Source organism: Caloenas nicobarica, chromosome 7, assembly GCF_036013445.1.
Source record: "Caloenas nicobarica isolate bCalNic1 chromosome 7, bCalNic1.hap1, whole genome shotgun sequence".
Taxonomy (NCBI): domain Eukaryota; kingdom Metazoa; phylum Chordata; class Aves; order Columbiformes; family Columbidae; genus Caloenas; species Caloenas nicobarica.
The window spans coordinates 21,728,581-21,754,933 of NC_088251.1; the positions used below are offsets into that span (position 1 = coordinate 21,728,581).

The 26,353-nt window shown below is 40.3% G+C and overlaps 1 protein-coding gene across 1 annotated transcript in view; it reads left to right on the forward strand.

The window, feature by feature from the left end:
- The first annotated feature begins 3,524 nt into the window (after positions 1–3,524).
- Positions 3,525–26,353, forward strand: part of TM9SF3 (transmembrane 9 superfamily member 3) — a 49,231-nt gene continuing 26,402 nt past the window's right edge. Inside the window, exons 1-4 of the mRNA XM_065639156.1 lie at positions 3,525–3,725; positions 12,948–13,143; positions 19,814–19,936; positions 24,429–24,589. Of these exons, the coding sequence (XP_065495228.1) occupies positions 3,630–3,725; positions 12,948–13,143; positions 19,814–19,936; positions 24,429–24,589 (576 nt within the window). The 5' untranslated portion in view covers positions 3,525–3,629. The remainder of the gene's footprint in view (positions 3,726–12,947; positions 13,144–19,813; positions 19,937–24,428; positions 24,590–26,353) is intronic.

A 26,353-nucleotide genomic window follows, 5' to 3' on the forward strand; every position in this document is an offset into this window, starting at 1 on the left:
GAATCTGCAACAGCTGTGTCCAGCCTTTTTTCTGCCTGAGGGCTTACAAACTTAAGGAGAGATTCATGGTTTGGCTCTCTGTGTGCCAAATGTAGAAAGCATGTAAAGCAGAAATTAACTTTGATTACTTATCTCAAGGGACTTGAATTATGGAAGTGACGTGTTTTATGTTTGTTTTTGTGTGGGTTGTGGGTGGGTTTTTGGGTGGTGGGTTTTTTTCCAGGCCTTGCAAACTTCTGTGCATATCCTGACCCTTGGGGGACAAGTATAAGGCTCTGGTTTTCCATAAGTGATGCAGATGGGAACTCTGCAAGATAATATTCAGGGCACAGAATTAAGCATCATTACCTACTAGGTTTTCAAGCCATTCCCCCTCTTCCAGCCCTGAGAGGGACACAGATGCATCTGTATTAGGTGGTCCCTCAGTACAGGTAGGACATGTAAACCTTCTGTCTGGTCATATAAGCTCCCCTTAATCTGTAGGTGAGCAGGTGACAGAGTTGTAGCTCCTTCCTCTTGCAGGGTGTCAAAGCCAATGTGCAGAGCTGCAGGAGTGACAGATGGCAGCTGTGACTCAGCCAGCACTGAATGAAGGTGGAGAAGCCCCTGCTGCTCTCAGGGGTTGAGGCATAAGCTAAATACCATCTACACATTAAGCTCAGGGTATAACTCCAAGTGCAGTTCATATAGCTGCTCCTTTTCATGATAGGGGGATGGACGTGGTGTGCTGCAGGCCTACAGCTACAGAGGTGACTGGTAGTTTTATTTTTTTTGTTTGCTGCTTTTTAAAGGACCTCAGTGCTTTCTCCAGTAACTGACGCTACAGGCTCTCACTGACAATTTGCTCTTTGTTCACAGTAGCCAGGGGAATGGTGAGGTGGGAGCTGCCTTCCTGTGCTCTTCTTGGAACAGAACGAAGTTCCCAGCATTATTCAGTCAAACTGGAAGCAGGGAAGGAGATTTTGGTGCTGAAGTATGTAAAATGGTAGCATGCATAAGTGAAGGAAACAGGGATAAAAGAAATAAACTAAAAGAGGAAATTCAACAGCTTGACTGTCTTCACCTGTTACACATGCTTTGGTTTGCACACAGCTCCCTGGTTTTGCTCTAAAGTTCCCTGTCTCCTTAGTGCTGGCTGCAGTTGTGCTCCAGAGCTTGGAGCTCTGATGTGATAAGAGGAATGCATCTGCTTCCACATCTGCCAGGCACAATATGAGGTAGAAATGTAGGATGGGAGGAAAACTGTAACAAGACAGGAGAGGAAGAGCAAAATATGAAAGTGTGTGATGCAGATTTCCTTTCAAAGCTGTTGGACTGAAGCAGCCCAGGAATCCATCTTCCCTAGCTAATTTTTAATTCTGCACCCCTTGCATGTGATAGCCAAATGTCTTCTGTGGGAGGTGTTTTATGTGAACTGTATCTGAGCGTTTGCACAATCCTAATAACATGGCTGTGAACTGGATTTTTATTGCTAGTACTGCAGTGAGATGGTTTATAACTGAATTGCTGAAAAGTAGCTCGTAAGTAGCCTTTCAGTCCCTCTCCCATTTGAAGCTTAGGCCCTTCCTTAGTCTGATCTGACCTATCATACAAGAAAAAAATGCTGATAGGTCTCTGGTTTGGAGGAGAGGTGAGCCAGGACAGGTGGGGCTGAGTCATGTTATAAATGCATCTGTTCAGGCCTCTTCTGCACTGCGTAAGGGGGAAAATCAAAGATATGGCTGCAGTCTCAGGGATTTCCTTCTCTCTTTGTAACTTCTGGATTGCTTTGGGATCTCACTGGTCAGTGATCACAGCAAAATGTCACTCTATCAAGGAGAAAAGGAGCAGGACTAAAATGGCTTCACTGTTAAATGCAGGTAAACAGTTGGGGTGCAGGCAGGACTTCCAGCTCTCTTGCAGGCCAGCAGAGATGGACCTTCTCTTAGCTGCCAAAACATGTGTTCCATGTTGGTTTGGTTTCATTTAGTTGCTTTAATCCTCTTATGGCTCAGTGTATGGAGTCCTTGTATGTGTAAACTCCAGTTGTGCTGGTGAGCATGGGGTACATATTGCTTCCACCCAAGATGAGAAGCGAGCTGAAACTGAAACTCAGAAGAGACCAGAGAAGAAAACTGCCTGCAGCTGGATTGTTGGTTACTTAAGAATATGCTTGGGTGGGAGAGTGAGAATGAAGTGTGTTTCTGTTGAATATTAGAGCTCACGGACTGAACAGATAATAAAATTGTTGGTAAAAAGGGAAGGGCCTGTCTACCTGCAGGGGCATCGACCAATCCACCAAGCCCAGGTGGCAGCTGGCTGGCCTGGGGACAGTGTTTGCTTTTTGCACAGTTTGCAGCACAGAACCCACTGCAGCAGGTGCCTCTGCCTGGCCCTGGTGTTGACTGAGAGGCTTAAGCACTGAATAAACTGAAGATGCTGAAGCCTCTGTCTCCCAGGGGCAAGCTACTCTCTTTTGGACTGAGATACAACAACTAGAAAGAAACATATGGTGTTATCAAAGTGGTCTAGTGTTGTTTGTGTTTTAAATATAAACAGGGACTTTGCATGAGTTTTGATACATCTCTACAGGGACCTCCCTTTTACTGAAATATGTGGGAGGTTGTGAACATACTATCTGGAAAAGGCTTCACATAAATGTAGCTTGCTAAAATATGTTCAAGGAAGGTAGATTGAATGTGTAAGACCACAAGGAGAAAAGCTTTTAGTATAGGCATGGTGGGCAGCGGTAATCTGGGAAATCTGTTCTTGCTGGATCTCTACGAAGAACAGCCTGGAGCAGCTCCTGTATTCAGCTCCTGTCCTCCCCTACTTATTTGTTGGCTTGTGCAATATCTGTGAAGAAGGTGTATCTCCTTTCCCCCCCACCTTTTTTTTTTTTTTTAATATTGTACCTGACGGCCTCTGAAAATTGCGTTTGTTCAGTTTAAAAATTCTCTGATCAACAAATGCTTAACACCGTGAGCTTTTTGGTTTGGGGTTCTGTTAGGTTTGGGTTTTTTTTTTTTACTTCGGGCTTGCAGCTCGGGACAGTTCCAAGCGCGCCCGCCGCCCTCAGGCAGCGCCCACGGAACCTGAGCCGGGCCGGGGCCGGGGCCGGGGCCCGGGCCGGCGGGGGCGGCTCTTCGCACCTCAGCGCTTGTCAGCTTCCTCTGCGAGTGCTCCGGGGCACAGGACCGCGGATTTCTGAGGGTACTCGCACGCACCCCCGCGTCGCGTCGTTCTCAGATAATTTCTGCTTATTTCATTGATCAATGTGTTATGACTTGATATCAATTACAAAGTAATTCCATCAATTTAAAAGTAACTGAGCTTCAACACGCTCATGCTGAAGGCGGCAGCGCCTTAGGCGCCCGCGCTGTGCAGGCGTTTCGGGTCCCGCAGCCGCGGTTTCCCGCGGGCGGGGCCGGGCCCGGGTTCCCGCTGCCGGCGCGGCGGCCGGGCCCCGCGCAGCGCCCCGGCGCTCGGCTTGGCTCCTGGCGGCCGCCGTAGGCGCCGCGCTTCCGGCGTGCGACCGGGTGACGTGGCTGGGCGGAGCGGAAGTGGCGTCGCAGGTCGGCGTTGGCGGCGGGGCGCGGGCCGGCTCCGCGGCGGGGCCTGCTGCGTGCGCGGGGACGCCGAGGCCCGAGATGGCGGCGCCCGGGCGGCAGCTCTGCGGGGCCGCCGCGCTGCTGCTGCTCCTGTGCCTGCCGCTGCGCGCCCGCGCCGACGAGCACGAGCACACGGTGAGGCGGGTCGCGGCCTCCCCTGGGGGCGCCGCGGCGCTCGGGCCGCAGCCCCGGCCTCCCCCCCGCCGCGGGCCCCGCTGCCACCGAGGGGCCGCGGCGGCCCGGAGTACGCGGCCCGGCGGGCTGGAGTGGGCGTAGCGGGGAGCGATGGGCCGCGGCCTTGGCGGGGAGCGGGCGCGGCGGGCGGCGGCCCCGGTGGCAGGCGGGTGGCTCCCGCCCAGGGGGCTGCTTCTGTGCTCTCCGCCGCTATTGTGACCGCGCGGGCCGAGTTTGTGCGGGATCGGTCCCGCTCTCTCTGACTCTGTACGGGCGGGGTGCCTGGGGAAGCGCTGCCGGAGTTGTCTGATGCGGTTCGGGCGTCCGTGTCTCAGCCGCTGGTGCGGCCGGTGCTGCAGCGCTGAGGCGGCCGCCGCGAGTCCCGGCGTTTCCCGGCGCGGATCAACCCGGCAGCTGCGCGGGCCGCGCTCGGAGCCGCTGCCGGGCTGCGGGGCGGGCGCTCCGCCGGAGCGGACATCGCTTCCGGGAGGGGGTTGCTTTGATTCCCAACAAAAGTCCGCGCCGGAGCGCGGGGCTGCGCCGCCTGCGCAGTGACAGCCCTGCGGGGGTGCGCTGCCGTGTGACAGCTGCCTTGCGGGGTGGGTTGGGGGGTAGTGTGGGGCTGGGATGAGGGGTGAGAGCAACGGGGGCTCTCGGGCTTGGAACGCTGACATGGACCGCGAAGGAAAATGAGTGTGTAAAATATTGCTGACTTGTGTACTCACCTATTGGTATGAGGACAGTTTCGCTAAAGTTCTTGCAATATCACCCAAAAAGAATCTCTGGGAAGTAAATACCGGTTCTTCGTCCGTTTCTGCTCTTGCTATAGAGTGTTGTCTCCCATAGCTTTTTGGTGTGGGAGTCTGTGCCATGAACCGGGATGTGATTTTTGGAATGAGACTTTGCTGAAAACCATCCCTGTTTTCTCACAAATGGAGTGGATTGGAGTGTGGCTGTGATTAAACACAGTGTCTGTCAGAACTTTGGTGCTCTTGAGCAGCCTGGCTGATGAACACTTGTTCAGTTTCTCAGTGTAGCTTTCTCTAGGTGTGGTATGGTTAGCTTAATACGTGGTTTTAATAAAACAGATAAATAGCATTCATAGTTTTTGTGTAAGCAACACTTTATTTGCCTGATTCTATGCATTTATGAGACCTGAAAACTGTTCAGGATTGTCTTCACGTTTTAAAAGCTAATGGGCTTTCTCAGTGATGCGGTTAATCACAGAAGAGTTTAGCTAATATTGAGTAATTTCAAAGAGCAGATATCCTTTGAACTAACTTAGGTCCCAGTTTTGTTGCTGAACCTGTATTTTATGGTTAGGTTTCTGCTGAGGTGAGATGGTTGTTAGCATAGCAATGTGTTTATTTTAAAGGCTGTTTGACTTGAGTGATTCCCAATTATTCATTCAATATTGTTAGTCTTCTGGGGGAAAAAAGATTTCATAAAGCTGCCATTGAATCTTTTATTTTTGAGCTCTCTCTTCAAAAGTGAATTCTGATGGGGTTTAGGTCTTCTGAATGATTACCTTAACAAATACCAGCGGAAATCACAAATTCCTTTTGAAGGCTTGTCATTTTTTCCATCTAAATTACTCAACTGTTCGAGATTATAACTCTGTCTCTTTGCTTAGTATTCTCGTTCATGTGGTGTCCAGTTTAGTAACATCATGTGATAAGTTAGGAATAGTTGATGTAGGAGGACAGCTACCTTTTTTTGGAAGGCTGTCTCCGTGCTTGGATATTTTGATACTTTAATAAAGGAGATTGGAGTGAAAACATTAATATCATGAATGAAACATGAACAGGATTTTGTAGTAGCGCACTTATTTTGAGATTAAGAACCTGAAGGAAATGTTCCTTAAATACTGCATTTTAATGAATTTCAGTTTTAAATTTGATTGCAGTTGGAAGATTAATCTTTCTGTAACCAGAGTGCTTTATTACACTTATTTTGGAGGCTCTGCTCACTTTTGGGGAAGTGGAGGGAAAACAGTAGAGCATGGTGACTTCAAAATCTAAATTTTCACTAACTTTAAGACTTGAGTCCTATTGATAGGAATACACAGCATTATGTGCTGCCGTTTCCTTGTTAATGCTTTAGTGTGCAACTTCTTGTGTCCGAGCACTTGGTGGTATCTGGGTGGAGGTGTGTTGTGATACTGTGCACAGTTTACTTTTAACTGCCGATGTACAGAGCCTTATCTGTGTTGAGCGTGCCAAACATTTGGAAGTACTGACTTAAGTGTTTGATACTATGTTAGCAGATTAATTTTTTAATTCTTTACTGCTGTAGTACATGATAATATACAATTTTTGTAAAATAGTACGTGTGCTATAATATGTATTTTTGTATTACTATAAACTGGCTTTTCATGTTTCATATATACGTCCTTTATTTTATAACTGTAGGACTGCATAACGAAATATTATAAAAGGTAATTGTTAAAGGACTCTGCATGAAGCTCTAGGACTATAAGTACTAGTGTTTCTGGAGATATTAGGTATGGATAACTTCATTGTATCAACAGCTAAGTCCTTTATCTTAAATATGAATTAGTCTTTAAAAATGGTGTCTGCATTTCTTTAGGGGAAGAATAGTATAAATACAAGATAAAGACTGGAGTATTTAAAATCAATAGTAAGTGAAGAGAATCTAGGATTTGACACAGCATTTAAAATCTCCGTTATCGAAAGACAGTGCAGCAGCATAATTTCAGAGCACAACAGAACTATTTATCAGAAACTAACTGAAAACTTGTCTGCTGATTCTTTAACTTATTTGCATGTTTTGGAGTGTGTAATGTACCTGCTTTTCGCTTGTATTCTCATTCTAACATTGCTTCAATTTAATGATCAGTGCTCTGTAAGCATGGAAATACACGACAAACATTGAAAAATAAACAAAACCCAGCCTATGCTGCATAGCAAAGTTTCTTAATTTATAATGATTGAGAAAAGCACTTTTGTTTGGTTTTTAGCCTGATGAAGTATGTTAAAGCCCTGAGCTTGTAAAGCTTGTTTAAAGTTAATACATAAAATCATGAAATTTGTATTGTACATGTGAATTGTCAGTTAGAGAAACGCCATAGAAAACATTTTGGCACATGTAAAATACTGCTTTGAATGCAAAGTTGTGTGCAGACTAGCACTGATTCCTTTTTGCAGTTTGCATGGTTCCATTTTGAAGAAGTGAAGTAAATGTCACAGAAGCAGGACGTGGTGTACCTGAGCAACCTTGTGCATCTGGGAAGTGCAACAGTAAAAGAACTGCTTGTGCAGGAGTTCAGGCCGTGCTGCTGGGACAGTTCTAGCCATGTTTTGGTGAGGCCTACAATGCAGAGAGGAATGAAGAGATGTTACTGGAAATAAACTGCTTTAGCCGAAAGAGAGCATGAGGCTGAAATCCATGGTTTAATAGGCTACGGGTGTGAGCTGCGAACATTGAGTATTATCACAGTGCTTGACAGGCAGAATATCTGTAAGACGCTGGGGACTGAAGTCTGGGATATCACTCGCTGGTTGAGTCTAACTGCCGCTTATTTCCCATCCTGCCTCTGCAATTTTGCTCTGCCTGTGACAGGTAATGTTGGTCCTTTTTCCCCAAAAAGATGCGCTGGTGTTGAAGGAACTGTGTTGTGGAAAACCTCATTCCAGACTTTAACTTGAGAAAAGGAGTAAAATTGCATATTTCCTGAAAGAAACTATTTTCATTTGAATTCATTTTACTGAATCATCACATAATATTTGATAGTTGTAATCCTCTCAGTGCCTCCATCATTTTCTGCAAAATGTTTTCATGGTTTGAAAAAGAATATCAACAGCCTGACAGTCTCATATTGGTTTCTGCAGCCTTTCCTATACTGACTTCATCTAGCCTTAATTGTTTTGTAGAATAAATAGTTTAAGGTTACCATGCTAGTTTGTATGATTGTGCAAAGATGGCTTAAGTTGCTTTCCACATCACAAGTGCCCTATGGGGTAACATGAAAGAAAGGTGCATATACTGTGGTAAACATAGTCTCAGTATTGCTATGCTTGGAATGGTTTTTAAACCATACAGATGTATGGAAATTGTCTTTGTTTTAAGCCTCAAAGTGGTGCACACACCTGAGTTTTCAGTAGATGTATTGTCATGAAAGAAGTCCATGCTTCGCCAGGTCACGCTGCACAAGCTTCACACCAGTTTAAAATGCTGCAAGGGACTACAGTTGCTGGTATAGATGGGTGTAACGTGATTTTAGCGTGCACGTGCTCAGCATCTCTCTAGGCCAGTGCTCTGAACACGCAGTGTGACCATATTGTGCTGCTTTGGAACAGACGTCCCCAGCTGTGATGAGAGTTGTAGCTGATACGTGGTTGCGTTTGTGGCACACATTGGTTCTCCACCACCTGGGTGGCAGTTATGGAAGAAAGTTTCTGAAGTTTTATCTCCAGTCAATCAGATTGTACCAGCATATGGTAGGTAACCTAGTGTTGATGATGAGACTTGTTCAGGCTGCCACTATGGTTTTGCACAGTTGAAATAGATCATTATAGACTCTATATTTACTGAAATTACTGAGCTAATATTAAGCTTAGTGGAGAAGAAGATGCAAAGCCAAACTTGCTATGCTTACAGAACGAGTACTACATTTTCCATAGATTACAGTAGGTGAAAGGTATTTCAAATTGTGTTCTTCAGTCTTCTCTCATATTTGGAAGTAGTGAACTTTGTGAATTCTGGCATCGCTACCAAGTTGTTAAATGCTTGTGTTTGTGAATTAAATTAGGCTCTCTGAGCTATGTGCAGTATATTGTTCCTTCATATGAACTAAAACCAGAAGAGCTCACTGAGATATAGTGGGGTAGAGACGACAGCATCTTTTTTTGACCTTTTTCGTCTTGTCAGCTACTGTGTTCTTAATAGGACACTGATGTCCATCTTCTGGCTTGTGAAAAGCTGCCTTTACACCATCTAATTCTAAAGACAATGAAGAATAAAAAATAATTTCTGAAATAACAGTACTTCAGTACAGCAAAATAAGTCCTTCATGCTAGGAAGATGTTTGGCGCTTATTTTCGTAAGGGATTAAGATGAAATTGCATTGATGCATAAGTGTAACTCTAGATGTTAGATTTATGTCACTCAAATTATCTGGAGTTTAATCTGCAGATCATTAATTTTACTTCAAATTATTTTACCGTTTGACATGTTATTTCATTGCTACTTGCCCCTGTTGCAAGCCTCAGTAGTTTAGATACAGCTGTAATAGGAATGTGTTCCTTTTCTAGAAGTCCTATTGCAGCGATGGGTCAAATAGTGACTCGGGACCCTTATCATATGCGGAATGAGAGCAAGACGTTTTTATGTAGATCTTACTATGACATATCTTGTTGGTGAATTTAACTCACTGAATGGATGACGTGGATGTTCTTGCACACTGTAGCCAACTTCCTCCTTTGTTCTGTGCCTGTATTCGTAGGGAGTTCTTGATACTTTTTTCATGCTTTCTGGGATCTGGCAGAATCTTAAAGAGTCAAAGTATTTTGCTTGTTGATTATGTAGCAGAAGATAAGGAAACTGTCACACTTACTGGTGGTTATTGAAGTTTTGTATTGCTGTGTAATAATTTTTGAAAGTGACCGTTGGACTCTTCACATCCTGTTTTATTCTGTGTTGGTTTTTACTATGAGTTATTGCTGACTTGCCTGCCGAGGTTAACAGAAGGCAATAGGATTTTTATTTGCTCTGTTACGTTCAGAGCTTGGGGGGTACTGTTGAACAGTTGCTCATCAGCCAATATCAGAACAGTAAAAATAAGAATTCAGGGTTCTTCTGATTTGTCATTTTGTCCAGTGTGTCTAAGGCTGATCAATTCTGATGAAATGAGGATGGTTTCTTCTATATGTTCGTTCTGCTGAGAACAAAAGGTGGTGCTATGGAGCTGAAATTTTCTTCCTACTTTCTATGGCTTCAAGTTCTCCCCAGTTTGCAGGAGACTCCACATGTGCTGAGAGGAGATATAAAAGAGCACGTCAGTAGTTAAAACTACTGCAAGACTGACAATGAATGTGCTGACCAAAATCTGACTGGTGCTGATACAGCGTACCTGAGTGCTGCAGCTCTGTTGGAACCAGGGCTTTCTTTAGCAACATATTTTATGTTATCTCTCTCGTAGTGTGATGTTTTTGCTGGAAGCTGTGTTGTACGTTAGCTTCCTCCAAACCCAGAAGTCCTCATATAGAGATGACAGAACAGTCCTACAAGATGCACTATTTCTTTGACTTGCCCAAGCCACCGCAAACTTGAACTATTTGATAGCACTGAGTTCTTCCCACCAAATTACCCTTCTACTAGGATAAGATTGCAAGTATGAGATATGTCATGCAAAAGCTCGTCTTATAATTGAGAATGAGCAAAACCCAGCAAAAGTTTGGAGAAGCAAATCTGTTTGAACTTCTGCGAGACATCACCACCATCCCCAGATTCAGGCTGAAGTTGCTTAAGCAGGGTTTCTTACTACAGCCTTCTTAATTTTGGGAGGGCACTGGGAGCACCTGATGGACTGCAAATGGCTGTGCCAAGGGACTTGCTGATTGTGGGTGAGGTGTAGCCTGGGATAGCTGAAGTGCCATGTTCGTTTGTGTAGCAGTCCTGAACAGATTTCTCTTGTGCTGATTGGGATGGTTGTGAGAAAGGAGGAAATAATAAATGTAGACTGAATTCTTTGCTTACTTTTGATTTTGTCCCTTTTCTCTCCAGAGCAGACTGATGGCATCTTGGAGTCATTGTGGGAAAAAACTTGTAGGCCCTGAAGGAGGGCTAAGCGTTGTGTGGATAAAAGACAAGCAAAGACCAAATTTGTTATTTTAGATGTTGTAATTACAATGTAGTTATATTATTACATCGGAAAATGTAACAAGGTTTTGATTAATATGTTCTTGGAAGTTGGTTTGTCACTTGAAGGTGATCTGGTATAGTTCCAAAAAGGCAAGTCCCAACTCAGTATGAAGCAGGTCAGAAACAAGAAGCTAAGTGAAGTGGTGGTCAATACTTTCTGTATTCAGGCACTGTCAGAGATGAATTCACAGACCTAAGGTTGTTGTCATATTCTATTACTGAAGGTTGAACAGAGGCACAGCTCGATTCATGTGTAAGCTGTTGCATTATAAGAGGTAATGCTAAAGTGGGCTCTTGACAAGTTAAGACCTTTTTGAGAAAGGGCTGAAAATATGTTCTGCAGCTGTTAGAGGAGAAAACAGATGATGTGCCAGGCATAACAGACTAGAAAGAGATACAGACGATCTTGTCCCTTGCTGTATTGGCAAGAGCTAGAGGTGATACCGTAGTGCAGATTCCATGATCTGCTTCTGCTGCTGAGAGGACTGGAACTGTGGGGGTTTTTTTCTTTCCTTCTTCCTTCTTTCCCAACTTGCTTTGAAGTTGAACAACTGCACTGCACTGGTATAACCTTTTTGGTTGCTGGCAGAGAGGAGGAATGTCTGCTTTCTCTTTCTGTGTTGTTTAGTCTTTCTTCGCTCCTCCATTGACATTTTTTACCCGTCAGAAATGTTTTGAAGTGCGTGCTCTGCAAACGGGCAGGTTTGTGAAACTGGTGTTTGGTCTCTGCTGCAGCTCAGAATGAAATTAGTAAGATATTTAAAGTTTCTTGTTGGAGATTGCTCCAATAGGAGGCTGGAATGAGCCTTGTGCATCTTTGTAAACAAAAAAAGATGAGGCTTGTAATTGAGATTACATGTTAGTGTAATGGGATTAAATTATTTCCCAAAGCATGTTTGTTTAAATCCTTGAGTTTAACTTTTAAACACCTCATATGAAGAATTTATTGCATTCCATGTGTATCTAATTATTTCTGAGTTAACCCGTTGGTATGACTGTAGTTATTCAGAGTAAATGGAGCTGAAGAGCCTTTGTTCTTTCGTTAAAAAGAGCTGCAGAACTATATTCAGTATTTCAACTGTGCACCATGAAATAGTTATGGATATTTAACATTTGACTTTCTTTTCCTCTCCAGTGTGTCCTATGTTTGTGTATTGGTCTTAAGATAGTACCTTATTCTTCTGTACTTAAAAAAATTGGGCTCTGTATGGTGATTGTGCTTGCAGGTGTGTACAGTTATAAGTAGGTATTGGGGGTTTTTTTGCTTTAAAAGTTAACAACTGTTCCTCCTAGTCTGCCGAAATTATAGTAGGTGAAGAAGTTGTGTTGGGTAGGAGGCTTTGTAGTAACCAGCAAACCTGACACCTCATCCAGATGCATTCAGATATACTGCAACTTACGATGTCAAATCACTTAATTCTCCTGAATTAATGCAGTATTTGAATACTGGTAGATGAATGGTTTTAAGGACATTTTTGTTGTTGAACTGTTACAAGGACTTGAAAAGAAATCACTGACTCCTGGCCAAGGAATAAGTTTTCCTGGTTAACAGTAGCTGTGGAAAGTGAAGGGTGGATGTTCCCAGAAAGAATTTCATGGCAGCCACCAGACTCCTTGCTGTTTTGTTTTGTCACTTTGAGAATGTTAGAAATGCATCAAAATACAGTCCTTCTGTCTGACTTCCTTGTCTCTTGGCTGCTGTGGGTATGGCACAATTTAGTTTTGGTGCTTCCTGTGAGGTGTTGCACTCTTCTGGGAATTTTGAATGTCATTTATATAATTACAAAAATGAAAAGGAGTTGCATTTTAGGAAAATACAGTATACCTGTCGCCATGGGTAGCTCGCCCGATTTATTTGCTAAGATCTTCTTTAACAAGACATTAGTCTGATATTTCCTTTCTCTCAGTGGAGATAAGTAGAGTTTTGCTTTTAACTGATTCATGTTTCCACAACATTTGTAAAAGCTTATTTATTTTGGGGACTTCTGCTTTTCTTCTGTTCTCTGTATCTTCTGCTTCTGTACTAAATTTGTATAAGTCCCCCTCTTCCGATACTTCAGTGATAGGCTCTAATAATTTTATGATCAACTAAGCTTTTTTTTTTTTTTGTAGGAAAGCAGGCTGAAAATCTTGTCCTAGAATCCCTGCTACCCAAGATACAAAAATACTCGAATGTCTTTAAATGTAACTGTTGCCTGCGATTGAACAATCCTGCCTTGCTAGTTAATATGAATGAGAGAGTTTCTTGAATATTTTTATTCTGCTGGGCTGCTCATCCAACTCAATTACTTTGTCTTTCAGTACCAAGATAAAGAGGAAGTTGTTTTATGGATGAATACAGTAGGACCCTACCACAATCGCCAAGAAACATACAAATACTTCTCTCTTCCTTTTTGTGTGGGATCAAAAAAAAGCATCAGCCATTACCATGAAACCCTAGGAGAAGCACTTCAAGGAGTTGAATTGGAATTTAGTGGTCTTGACATCAAATTTAAAGGTAAGCGATTGAAAGTGCTTTTAGTCTCTTAAAAACCTCACGAACCCTTAAAACAAGAAGAACTGAAAGTTTCCTGCTGCTAGCAACTGAGCGTATTTTATATTGTTGCTTAACACCCTGCAAGGTTGTGTACTGCCATTGCCTTTTCAGTTTACAATAAAGTTTTCATCTATGTGCCTCCTAAGGAAGATGCTTACAGCAGAAACATGCTTCTGAAGTAACTGATTACATTTTGTAAAGTCAAACTAAGCTTTCTGCATATGAACGCTTTAAAGTATATTTACTGGATTTAATGTTCTGGAATTATCAATTCTGAAGATTTATTTTTTCCCATGATGTTGAATACTTGTAGACTCTCTGGACTTGGAAAGGAGTAGCAAAGGCTCAACATCTCAAAGTTCTACCTTAACACAAAGTTAATTATTGTATCCTTTAAAATACCTTTGACAAATACCTTTATGTTGTTGACTGTAAATTATCATAAGCCAGTCAGGATGGACCTGGTCTTGGTTATTTTTCTGTTGTTTCCTGCCCTCTCCTTCTTTCCATACTGTTCCAGAGATGATATTTAACTTCTTTTACAAATAGGGCCCGAGTCTTCTATTGCATTATTTCTTTTATGTGTTCTTCGGTACCCAGAGCCCTTTCAGATATCTGTAACTGGTAGTTGCAGAGCTTCAAATAGTAACAGATTCTTTTTGTCTGTATTGAATTTTAACATTGATTAATTAAATCCAGTTTGGGTTTCTGTGTATATGTGTTTGTTTTCCCTGGAAAGCTACACTTCATTGTATCACCAGTGCTTAACTGGATGGAGAACTTATGCATAGTATCTGTTGTCTGAGCATTTGCAGTCAGATGACACTTAGTTTCTGTAAGTTACAAAAGTTTTATATAAAACTGGACATCTGCAAAATGAGAGACTTGATGTTTTTGTTATAAGTAGCATAAGTGGAACAAAAGATTAAAAGTTTGTTGAAACCATAAATTCTTCATAAAATTTTAAGTTGCATAGAGGATAGCATCTCTGCATTAAAGGAATTCGGAGTTGAATCTTTTCTTTTAAGAAGGTAACTGTACCTGCACAAACACTGGAAAACATTCCTGTTGCTGGTTTGCAAGACTTGTAGCCTGCTGAAAATTTTATTCAATATGAGAGAAATAGTTTTTCTGTCAGACCTCATAGAATATGCTCAGAAATGCAAAATGGAAAGAACAGAGAATGCAACTGGCAGCAATTCAATATGGCTGTGAAAATTAAAGAAAACTTCTAGTGTCAGAATATGATATGTATTTTTACTGTGTAATTTTTACTTTAATAGACCCATCTTTACAAAGATATTGTCCTATTCCAGCGAAAAGTGTTCTCTCTAGATGCAGGACCAAATTTTAAAGACTGGAAGGTTTGTGACTTAATGTTTACTGTTATGAAGTGTGCTGTTCCCAGATTTATTTTCTGAAGATTATTCGTAGTTAATATATTCCACTATCATATCAAATTTTTGTTAGATCAAGTCTTTCATTTTGTGACTGGGTGTACTGAGTAGATTGTGCTGTTCTGTAGCTCACTTTTCAGCATGTCTGTACTGAATCTGCCCTGTTCCTTATTGACCTGGAGGGTAGTAATTTAGTAATCTGGTTTTATAGTAGAAGTGCTGAGATGGTATCAAGGGAAGGAAATGCACTAGCTCCACATCAGGAACTAGCTGAAATTCTTGGTGAATTTTCTGCATGAGGGGCCCAAAAGAGCTAGAGCCTCTGTTGTACCAGAAGTACATGCAGTGGTTAGACTGGTTTAGATTTGTAAAGCATTTTCATCAATTTTTTTCCTGAAATAACACATGAGAGAGGTGAAACTTTCAGTTTATCTTATGTCCTCTCTTGTGACTATTTTACAGTCTGTAGTCAGGTGTAATTTAGCTTTCCAGAGTATTTACTGCCATTTCTGAGGGAAATATGCAGAAGCAGAGCATTGGACAAATCCATTCTTCTGTGATACATTCTCAAATAGTTCTGTAAAATACTTTAATAATGGAGAAATTAATGAGTTTCCGTTTCAGTAATTCTTTAACACTTAGAAAAAAGATACTTAACGTCTGTTTTCTTAAAAAAAAAATAAGGACAAGATGGGTAACACTGAATCTCCAGCTCCTTGATAACATAAAAATGGATACCGTTCCTATTTGGTTAAGATAAGTCTTTTGGAATCAGAACTACAGGGAGTCAAAGTCATCCCTGACTAACACAGATTCAGAATGATGGAAAAGTGCTGTAGGTTTTGTGTCTTGTGGTTGTTTTGGTTTTCATTGTGTCCCTGCCAGATTAGTAATTCTTTACAACAGGTAAACCTGTTTTCCTTAAGTCTGATTTTGTTTCATTTTCCTTTGAGAAATATCATTTAGATGCTTGAATATGTATCTAGACACCTAATTGTAGGGACCTGCTTTTCAAAATGTTGGCATGACCATCTGAAACGGTACAGTTTTTCTTCATGAATATGTGAATCAGATCAAAGTTCTGAGTTAGCAGATAATGATGGTTTTCCTCTTGTGTGTTTGGGATTATGGCAAGACTAACAATTACAGGTATTTTTCCTCTTTATATGAGTGTCATCAAAGTTTACAAAATTAGATTTGGATTTTAGACTTCTAGGTTTTTATCCTATGGAGTGGGTAAAGGGGAATTAGAATTGTTCTAATAAATTAGCCTCTGCAATAAAAAGCCAGTTCCCTTTTTCTCAACGTAGTTTGACTGGACAGCAGTGGCAGGTAAGTGTGGAACCGTGTGTTGTTCGTTATATTTGAAGAATTATTTAGGCTGCAGCTGTCAGTAACTGAAGTACTGTAGACTGCATAAGTAAAACTGCCTGTTGAATTAGTGGACCTTGCCTGTGTATTTGAAATAGGGTAAGAAAATTACGGCTCTTCTGCAGAAATGTATTCTGCTGAGAATGGAAGTTTGCGCTTGAATGTGCTTAGTGGTGACTGGTGGGGCAAATCGACAGCGTATTCGAGAATCCATGAAGTAGCATTTATTTTTGTATTTAAAAATGTGTCATGTGAAAAGATACCTGTGACAATACAGGATAGCTGGACTTCCCTTCTGTTACAAATACGAAAAATTCTCTTGTATCACAGGTCTCAAATCTGTACAAGTATCTTTGTGAAGAAAGTAATGAATTATTAACATACACTTATATTGTAATATAGCTTTTAAGTTTTCAGTTGGCTTAATTCTCTTGTCAAGCTAAATCTAGAGTAATAATCCTTTTTATGTAATATGTCAAGTTCTTTATTCAAGCATTTGAATTGACATCCTCTATGTTACACCTGAGACCTATTGAATTATTAAATGTATTGAACATTGGGATCATAGCGACTTCAATGAGAAAATTAGTTTTTGACATTGCCATACAATACCAATTAGAGAATATGAATTTAAAGAGGAAAAAGATTTTTTTAACGTGCTTGAATTTTGTGCTTATTTAAAAATGTTACGAAATTACCATACTTCTAAGTGATAACTCCTTGCCTGAGAATTCCTTCTGCAACACCTCTAGAAAATACATCAGCCATTCAGGATGATGTTCAGTGTTGTACTGGGAGATGGGCAGATTCTGCTTAATGTGCTTCTGACATGACTGAAGCTGTGTTATATAGCAGATGTTACCTCTTTGACATCCCTGATAGAGACACAATCCAAAACATACCTGTAACTTCACATTCCTCTTGGATACACACACAGCCATAACTTGGATAAGAACTAGCTAACATATGCAAAACTGCAGATTTGGTAAAGCTGTAGTGAAGTAGACTTCAGCTTCCCAGCCACTGGATGCTGTTCTACTCTCATTTAATCATTTAACACAATGGGTTTAAGCTTAACCATCTAATCCTGTCCTGTAACAAAGGGCAGCTTCACCGTTCTCAGTGGCTGGTGAAAGGAATGTTTATCTTCGTTCCTCTGGCCTTCATTCAGATGTTTTACGGGGAGGTGAGAAGAACTGTACTGTGTAGCATGGCTGAGGGTGAAATCATATACCATATGTGAAGTCAGGCCTAGGTTTTGCAGGAGTTGAATGAGGTTGTTTCTAAAGATTCTGCTGGGGTTTTGTGTGTGCGCACTGGAGTAGCTAGTAACATAGTTGATCCACACTTATTTTAATATCACTGTGATGTCTTTTGTGTTCTGAATACCGGGAGTAAAATCCATAAAAATGGATGAAAACAGTATTTTGGTTGCATGCTCCTATCTGTAGCCTGGTCGGATGTCAGTGCAGTTGCTTCACTTCAAATGATATTTGAAAGTGGGTTTGTTGTTGTTTTAGCTTAGGGTTTTTTTTTTAGCAGCAAAAGCCAGTGTTTACATCCTAGAGTATTAGGTGCGGATTGGCTTATTTCAGTTAATTAAAAACCAACCAAACAAAAATAAACTAAACACCAAAACAAAAGTGACAAATTCCAGAGGTCTGAAAGCCCATGGAGTAACTTGGTATTAGATTACAGTCTAATACCAAATTTGTTTTGGTTAATAACTGCAAACAAAGGGTGCTGTATTCAGACTACAAAATGGGAAAGGTCTCTGAAAAGGACACTTGTAGTTCATGTGATTTTTTTTTTTTTTTTTTTTTTTTTCTTTTTATTTGAGTAGTAGCGCTTGCTCCCCTCCCCGTGTTCTTCAGTTGTGCTGGTACTACTGTGTGTGGGTGAACAAGTCAGCAAGGAGCCACCTAAAACCAGCCTGGCACCATGGCATTTCCCCACATCAGACTTCCCTGCCCTGGCGATAAGTAAATGTGTCATTTAGCAGCTGCTACCAGTTTCTTTTTGTCCCGCTTTGGGCTGGGATAGAGTTAATTTTCTTCCTGGCAGCTGGTATAGAGCTGTGATTTGGAGTACGAGAACAATGTTGATAACACACTGATGCTTTACCTGTTGTTAAGCAGTCAAGGACTTTTCAGCTTCTCATGCCCTGCCAGGTGCATAGGCAGGACAGCTTACCCACCTGGCCAAAGGGACATTCCATACCATACCAGGTCTTGCTCACTGTGGGTTTTGGGGGAAGCTGACCCAGGGACCCACTACTCAGGAACTGGCTGGCTGTCAGCTGATGGGTGGTGAGCAGGTGCATTGTGCATCACTTGTTTTATGCATTCTATTATTATTGTTGTTTTTATTATTATCATTATCCCTTTCTGTCCTATTCAACTGTCTTTATCGTAACCCATGAGGTTTATATTTTTTCTGATTCTCTCCCCCATCCCAGTGATGTAGGGGAGTGTAGTGGTTAGCTGCTTACTGGATTTAACCACAACATTCTTTTATCCTTATTTTCCCAGCAAAAGTTTCATTGTCTAATAAGTCAGTCTGAAAAATGATTTTTTTTCAGTTAAAAAAATGAAGCTTAGAGTGCATTCGTTAAGTCTTGGAAGAAACAAAAATAGAAAATACTGAAGTTTTCATAAGAAGTAGGAGAAAGAGATGCATCCATTCCAGAATAGCCAAGGGCACTTTTTTCTCCAGGGCTACAGGAAAGCAGTGCAGTGCTGCAGGGCTGCTGTTGGCAGGTTTCTTGCTGTCTTGCTTCACCAGGCTTTGCTTCACTTTTGCTTGACCAGACATCGTGTGCATATTTTAAAATTGTCATTGTCAGAGAAATAATGTTTTGTATTGGAAATATTCTGTTTGCTGGTGCTTTTTCTGTGCAGGTGATTTGATTTTTAAGCTTTATATTGCAGTTCTCCTATATGAGAAGGCAAGCTGAATTTTGATACAGATTAGAGCTGTTCTTGGGGCATAAATTAATTTTATCTACTAAAAATGAGGCCTTTATTCCATTGATGACAAAAAGAGGAGGGAGAGGGAGCTAGGATTATTTATGTTCACTTTGTTTCACTCTTTGCAGAGTGAAAACATTCACTAAGAAGCAGATGGGTTTTTTTGGTCTCTAAATCTGTTGCTGCCTGAACCCTTGTGAATATGAGCCTTTTTGTCTTGTTTCACTTGACAAGAAAACATTAGGAAAGGAAATTGGAATGTAAAAAAAGGGCTGCTAACTGCATTACTTAGGAACTGTAGCTGAGGAAAACTAGCTTTCAAACTCGAAGAGGTGGATTTATTTTATTGCCAAATGAAGCCTCTTGTGCATTCTTTGTGTTATTCCTATTTTTGTCTTGTCTTTTTTTCTCTACCTTTACCATGATTGCTTTGTTTCTTCCTTTATGGTAGTTTCTTGAAAATCGCTGAGAACTTTAAAAGTTTTAGTTTTTTTACGAGCTGTAAAAAGCTCCTAGTCCGGGAGCCTGATTATACTAAAATGGAGAGAGAATATCATACACAATTTTAGGTATCTGTTAATAATGTCGTACTTCTCATGGTCTTTCCTGATAAAGCAAATGAATCTTAATTTAGCGTGGGTGAAACAGCAAAAGGATACTTGGAAACCTTTCCTTTCCAGTCTGTGGGAAGCTTCTGCATGTGGAAGGATGGAATTACAAGATCACATAATTGCTTTAATGGTTCCTTTTCAAATGTCCTTTTTTGTTACCTACTTGAGGACAGCAGAGAGGGGTTAAAGACTCCAGCAATGTCCTTTCCTCCATTTGCTTGGTTTGCCTTTGCTTTGAGCCAGCTCATAAATAAAGCATTAATTGTGCTTTAATTTTTTGCAGACGATGTCATGCAGACTACGTACTGTGAAATCGACTTGGACAAAGGCAGAAGAGACGCGTTTGTGTATGCTATCAAAAATCACTATTGGTACCAGATGTATATTGATGACTTGCCGATATGGGGTGAGTGATATTGTGCATAAACAACTTGATTACAACCACAGGAGGCCCGTGCCAGGGGGTTTCCCAGAGTCATTTAGTGACTAAGCTTCATTACAAGAATCTCACAAGTATGTGGAACTCATATAACCAAACAATACAACTAAGTTAAGGGATTGTTGCATTGAAAGAACAGTTGGATGGCATGTACTAGTGAAATACAAAAAAAAATGACAAGGTCTTTGTTTCTCAAGCACTGATGTAATAATACCAAGTTTTTAGGGTTAAATTATATTGAATGTTGAAATGGTAATTAGATAGCTCAGATATAAGGTCCATGTTATTGTGTTTGAATAACAGTTTTTGTAAAACTCCTTCAACGTTTTAGCTTTGTTTTGCTAGTTCTCGGGTTTATTAATAATGCAAGAGTTATTTGATTTACTTTTATGGTAAATTAGTGGCTTTTAAACAGTTTTGCATGTGCATTCTGCGGTTATACAAAGTAGCTTTATTTTATTTGTTCTTATACGGTTCTTAAAATTGCTCTTGCTGAGTATTACTAATCTGGGCTTAGATGTACTTGTGTCATGAACCAAAATTTGTGTGTCCTTATTGCCATTGTCTCCTAAGCTCTGTGGTTTTTGTCACTCCCTTGTAACCTGTGGTCACATACCTTGTAAAGACCGCTCTGCAGATTGCATTTTTTCACTGATAGCAATCAGCCAAACTTCCCAAACCTTGATCTCCTTTTTGTAGATGTAAACTAAGGGGAAAGGAAAACCACCACAAAATACTCTGTTAAGGTAAGGTCTTTGTTGCCTATCTTTGCCCAAATAAAGAATCCCCAAATAAAGAAAATCCCCAAATAAAGAAAACTCTACAACACCTACAAAAATAATGTCATGACAGAAGTTCTTTGATAGATAGCATGCTGAATGATGTTACTCATCATTCATTCATTCTGACAAAGGCTGGTTTTTAACTCTTTCTTATAATTTTAATTGTTTTCAGAAAGCAGCTAGCTGTTGAAACATGAGCCCCAGCTAGAAGTTGTAGTGTTTTATTTATTTATCTGTTATTTAGGAAGGCTCTTGCTTTTTTTTTTAATGTATCTGTTTTTAAGAGATAACATTATAATGCCTGACAGGAGAAGTACGTGTATATCGTATTCTTTTCGGCTGACTTGCTCAGTGTGTGTAACAGATCTGTGGCAGGGCTTGGAGTAGACCTGAATTAATCTGAGTGGCCTTTACTGTACTTCTTGTGCAATTGCTGCTAGACTTTTTATAGTATCCATGAGTGACGGTTGTTGCTACAATATTTTTTGTGCTTTTGGCTTTTCAGCAAAAGATCAATGAATGATTTTCGTAGACCAGTGGCAGCTCTGTAGGCTTCAGGCTGCCTGAGGGTGATGGATGCTAAGCTGACTTCTTTGGAATCTTGTGTGGCTAGCAAGTTTTGGGGACTTTCTTTTCCAGGACTGATTTTTCTCATCTTATTTGGGAACATTTTTTTTCTCACCTCGAATACTGAAGAACAAATATACTTACTAAATCGTCTATACACTGACTAAATTTATGCTCTCTGCTGAAAAATCTGGTTTACTGTGATTCTAGTGTTTTTAATGTTCTTTAATAGTATGGTTTGTACGCACAAGAAGCCATTCCTAGTGCTACAGCTAAAAAACTTGCAGAATCTAGATATCTTCCTATGACATTAGGAAGCTGGTTTTGATTTTTGTTTGGGACCAGGAGCTCAATTTGTGATGCTTAATAGATGACTGCAGCATTGTAAGTAGTGGCAGTTTTATGCAAGGATATAATCTGACATCAGGTGTGAACGCAAGCAGTGCTGACGATTTGGGCCTGTGTCTCCTGAGGGCTGTGTAAAACTAGCAGGTCTGCAGATTGGTCCGTTGATATTAGCCTGTCTTTTATTCCAAAAAATTACCTGGTTCTTGATGGATGACTGACAAAGAAGTGGATGCACTGAACTGATCAGAAGGGTTCATCTGCAAGCCTGAACAAGTCTATCTGAACTTTGTGTTCCAAGTGCAGTTTAGAAAACTGTGCATATGGCTTATCTGCATTAATTTTGGTTTTGCTGAGTCTCTATTCAACAATAGGAATATTTCAGGTTCTGAGTGCTGCCTAAAACTTAAGGCGCTGAGACTTGCTGCTCACTGAATATTTTTTATTATAAATAATTTCTGTTATGAATATGGCATGAGCAATGCCCTACACATGGCTCCTCCAGCTTGTCAGTGTCTTCGATTGTGTTATGTAGACTTGCCTAGCACCATGTAATGTGTCGGTAGAGGTACTAAGGAAAACTAACCTCTTTTCCTTGATTGAGTGTCATTGCATAGCTGTTAATTTCAGTAACTGTAATGAAAAACATTAGGACTACTTAAAATATGTGGGAGTAAGAACTTTAGTAATTATGATGACATCTCTGAAATACTCTGAATACTGAGAATGTTTGGTGTGTGGTTGGCTTTTGTTTGTTTGTTTGTTTTTAAGATAGTGTCCAGAACAGGTTCCCCTAAGTTTGCATTAAAAATACCTTGTGCTGAAATGGCGCTTTTTTTTTTTCCCTTTTAATATGTGTAGGCTATCATGTTGATCCACTTCATTCAGATTACCTTTCTTGAGAGCCCTACTAGCCAGCATGTATTGTATGTACTGTATCACCCAGTCCACAATTATTTTTCATTGTTGATTTGTGTCTTGTAGCTGGATTAAACCAAAATGTTATTCCCTAAATGTAAATGCCTAGAGTCCATTTTTTGTGCTACCAAAAGTACGTCTTCTCCGAAGAGCTTAAAAGAAAAGGATTCAGAGAGTGTTCATGTTTGCCGAGAATTCTAGTGAACTTCTAGTTTATTCAGTTCTTAAAGCAGACCACTCACTTCTCTGGGTTCATCCAGATGGATTTGTGTCACTCCTCCTGTCTCCTGGGGAAGTTTAGTTATGTTCTTCATGGTTTTTCACCTTGGTAAGACTAACTGATGTAAAAGTCATATACACAACCATTAATATTTGAAATTCTCCTTAGGAAGTCCTCAAAATACTCAGTAAGGAGGACTCTTAAAGGCTACGCATAAAATAACTGCTGATAACTAGAGGTAATGACTTCAAACTGCTGTTTGAGGGCTTTGAAAGGTTTACACTTTATCTTCTGACCTTAAAATGCAACCAGATCTTTTAAAGTGTATTCAGATAAAACTATTCCATTTTCAATTTTTTCCTGAATTGCTGTTCTACAGTGGAGTGGGTAGGCTTGACTGTCTTTGTTTCAGGACATCTCCCTAAGTATATGGAGCACTGTGTTAGCTCTGTCCTTCATGCCGTGATTGATCAGAATGTCTTTTAAGCAGTGTAGGGGTCTGTATTGTCATGGTTTTGGATTCTGCCCTGGGAACAGATGGTGTGCCAGGTGCCGGGCTGTATCGTATAGGCACAAACTGGCGTGTGTTTCAGGGGGATGGCAAATACAAGGCAATCCTGACAGATGAGCATGAGTAGAAAACATGGCACAAAAATACCACCTTGAAAATGAAAAAGCACAGGTAGTACACAAGTGCCATTCCTTCATGTACCTGCTGCTTTGTGATAACCTGTTCCATGTCCTTCACCTACTTGTTCTCCCACTCCCCCCCACCTTTGTATCTCTGGAGTGCTGCTTTTGTTGCAGCTTTCCATCTTGTACGTGATCTTTGGTATGATGTTCTTGATGTTAAAGATGGTGCTTGTAGCCTGTGAACTTGGTGACTCCTAGGCTTGACTGTTTTTTTGTTTTCTGCATAGTACATTCTCTGGGATTTTTCTGTAGTAGATTAAACATTTTGCAGTAAGTTATTGAGAAGTAAGAATTTAATGATGGCTAATATCAAGTTCACTGAAGTTCTCATGCTCCAGAAGCATCTGAGCAGCTTTCCGTGTTGCTGGTGATCAAAATGTTCAAGTAAATGATAATTTTCTGAATTTTTTAGTGCAAGTAACAGAGGGAGTAGTCAAAAACTGCCGTTCTTGGCAAGCATTGGAAACGTGTGCAAATGAGAGCGAAAAGTATGTGTTGGAGAGTCAACTAATGAGGAATACAGGCAAAGTAAAATTTTCAAGAGGAAGAAAAATGAGTGAAGGGGTAGATGTGAGATGGGAAAATAGAGAGGTTGGGGCTAAGCTGTGTTCATGGAAATTAAATCTGTATTTAGCTAGTTGTTTAGCTGGTAAGAATTCCAAATAAAACTAGAGGAACTGTTGTTGTGTCTTCTGTTTCTTCTGCAATGTTTGGAGCTCCATGCTTTTTTCTTTTAATGCCATTACAAAATGCTTCTTGCAGATACCTGTATTACAGTTAAAAAGCAGAGCATAAGGTCTGCTGTGTTCTCTTTACTGTAGTTATGTTACTTTTTTTAGCTAGCAAAATGCTTGTAATGTGTATTTAAAAAAATAATTACAGAATATTTGAAAAGCAAACCTGTAATAGATGCTTACACTTGTTTCCTGTGCAGGTATTGTTGGAGAAGCAGATGAAAATGGAGAAGATTATTACCTTTGGACTTATAAAAAACTTGAAATTGGTTACAATGGAAATAGAATTGTAGATGTCAATCTGACCAGTGAAGGAAAGGTGAAATTGGTACCAAACACAAAAATCCAGATGTCATATTCAGTAAGTAATTTGGTGATGCATCTGTAATAAGAAACTCTACGCGGTGAAATAGCTCAAAAATATGTACTTCGGTACCTGCTACTGTTTATTAATATGTGAGGCTGTATTAGAGGAAGATTCATCTTCACTCCTTCAAATATTTTTTTTTCATTACTGAAAAACCTTGATAGGTTTATTAAGAAGAAATGTAAAATGTTGATTTTTGAAACACGTCAAACAAACTAAAGCTGGTGTGATCTACAGAAAAGTGTTCTGGTTGGAAAGGAAGATATCCTAAGAAGTATGGAGACTAAGAAGTATATAGGACCCCCCAGTAGGTAGACATTTTCTTAATGTTTGGAGCTCTGACATTTGCATCATAGATTTGCACTGGATTCTGAGCTAGGACCAAAATCCACAGTAAGCCTTTGTGCTTTGCAGGCAGTTAGTGTCAAAGTTTATTTTGCTTTTGTGATTCCAGTAGAAATTTGTCGTATTTATATAACCTTATTAGTAAGTTTTTTTTTCTGAAGCTCTCTACTATTATATTGAATTGCTATGTTAAAAGGTATAAATAAACAGTATTTGCTGATCTGAAATAATGAATTCAGTTTTTCAGTTTTTGTCCGTATTTATTTGATGTTACTTAAATCTGTAATGGTTCATTCCTCGTGCTCACCACATTTGTATACTGAAACTAGTTCTTAATGCATTGCTTTTCTACAGTGTTTTAGCAGGAGGTGTCAGCATGAGACTTTATTTCAGAGGATATTCTTGCCACTATTACGTTTATCTTGAGCTGAATAAGTTGTATAGTTTGAAGTGCAGATAATTGGTTTTTATCTGTGCTTTCTAGAATTACTTTTACACAAATCTCCCTATTTCTACTGCAAAATTTATATTAGAAACCTTGAATTTTTAAATTTCAAATTCCACCAGCTTTGTGAAGTCCATTTGCTCTGGGAATTTTGAGGTGGACAGCACCGAGTAGCTGCCAGTAATGAAAATAACATTAGCTGTTCCTTAAAATACTTTTAGCATATGGTGCTTAAGATTTACCTTTCCAGTTCTGTTGGCACCACTGGGAAATTGTTGGGCTGGTGCATGTCGGGTGTTTAATTCACAGATTGTCTCTGGTTGGCCTGTTCTAAGCAGCGCTTCTTAGTGACAGATGCTCTAAAAAGAAATGCGTCTCCTTTCAACATTGTTTTAAGCTATTAATGTTTTGAGGTACTAATCTTGAACAAGACTAATTTGAACTGAAGAACATGAATATCTTACCTCAAAGTTAGTAGTACTTGAGTCTTGGGATTTTTAATCTGTCTCAGGACTGGTGAGTGATAGCGGTATTCCATCTACATTTATGCACTTCTATACTGAATAAGAGAATGTCTGCTGGAAAGGATAATTCCTTGTCATGTGTTTTAAAAAGATATGCACAAGGGACTGCATTTTTTTCAAGACCACTAAAAATCCTAGTATTTCCTAATCTTTGCATGCTTTTGAAGAAATTTTAGTGTAGATTTGTGTTTAACTTCTGAAACTGCATTTAAAAATGAAAATGAAAACAGCCTTGCAAAAAATTCTGAAAAATACTCTATGCTATCATATTAGCACTGTATAGTTCATTAATATGATTAAATCTTCCAAATCCAAAGCAAATCCTCTGTGCAGCTAGTGGAGTAATCAACAGCAGCAATATGCTGCTACCCTGTGATAGTATGGCCATAAATGTGTACTTTTCAAGCTGGCTTCACAGTTATTTGTTGGCAATTGGAAAGGTCT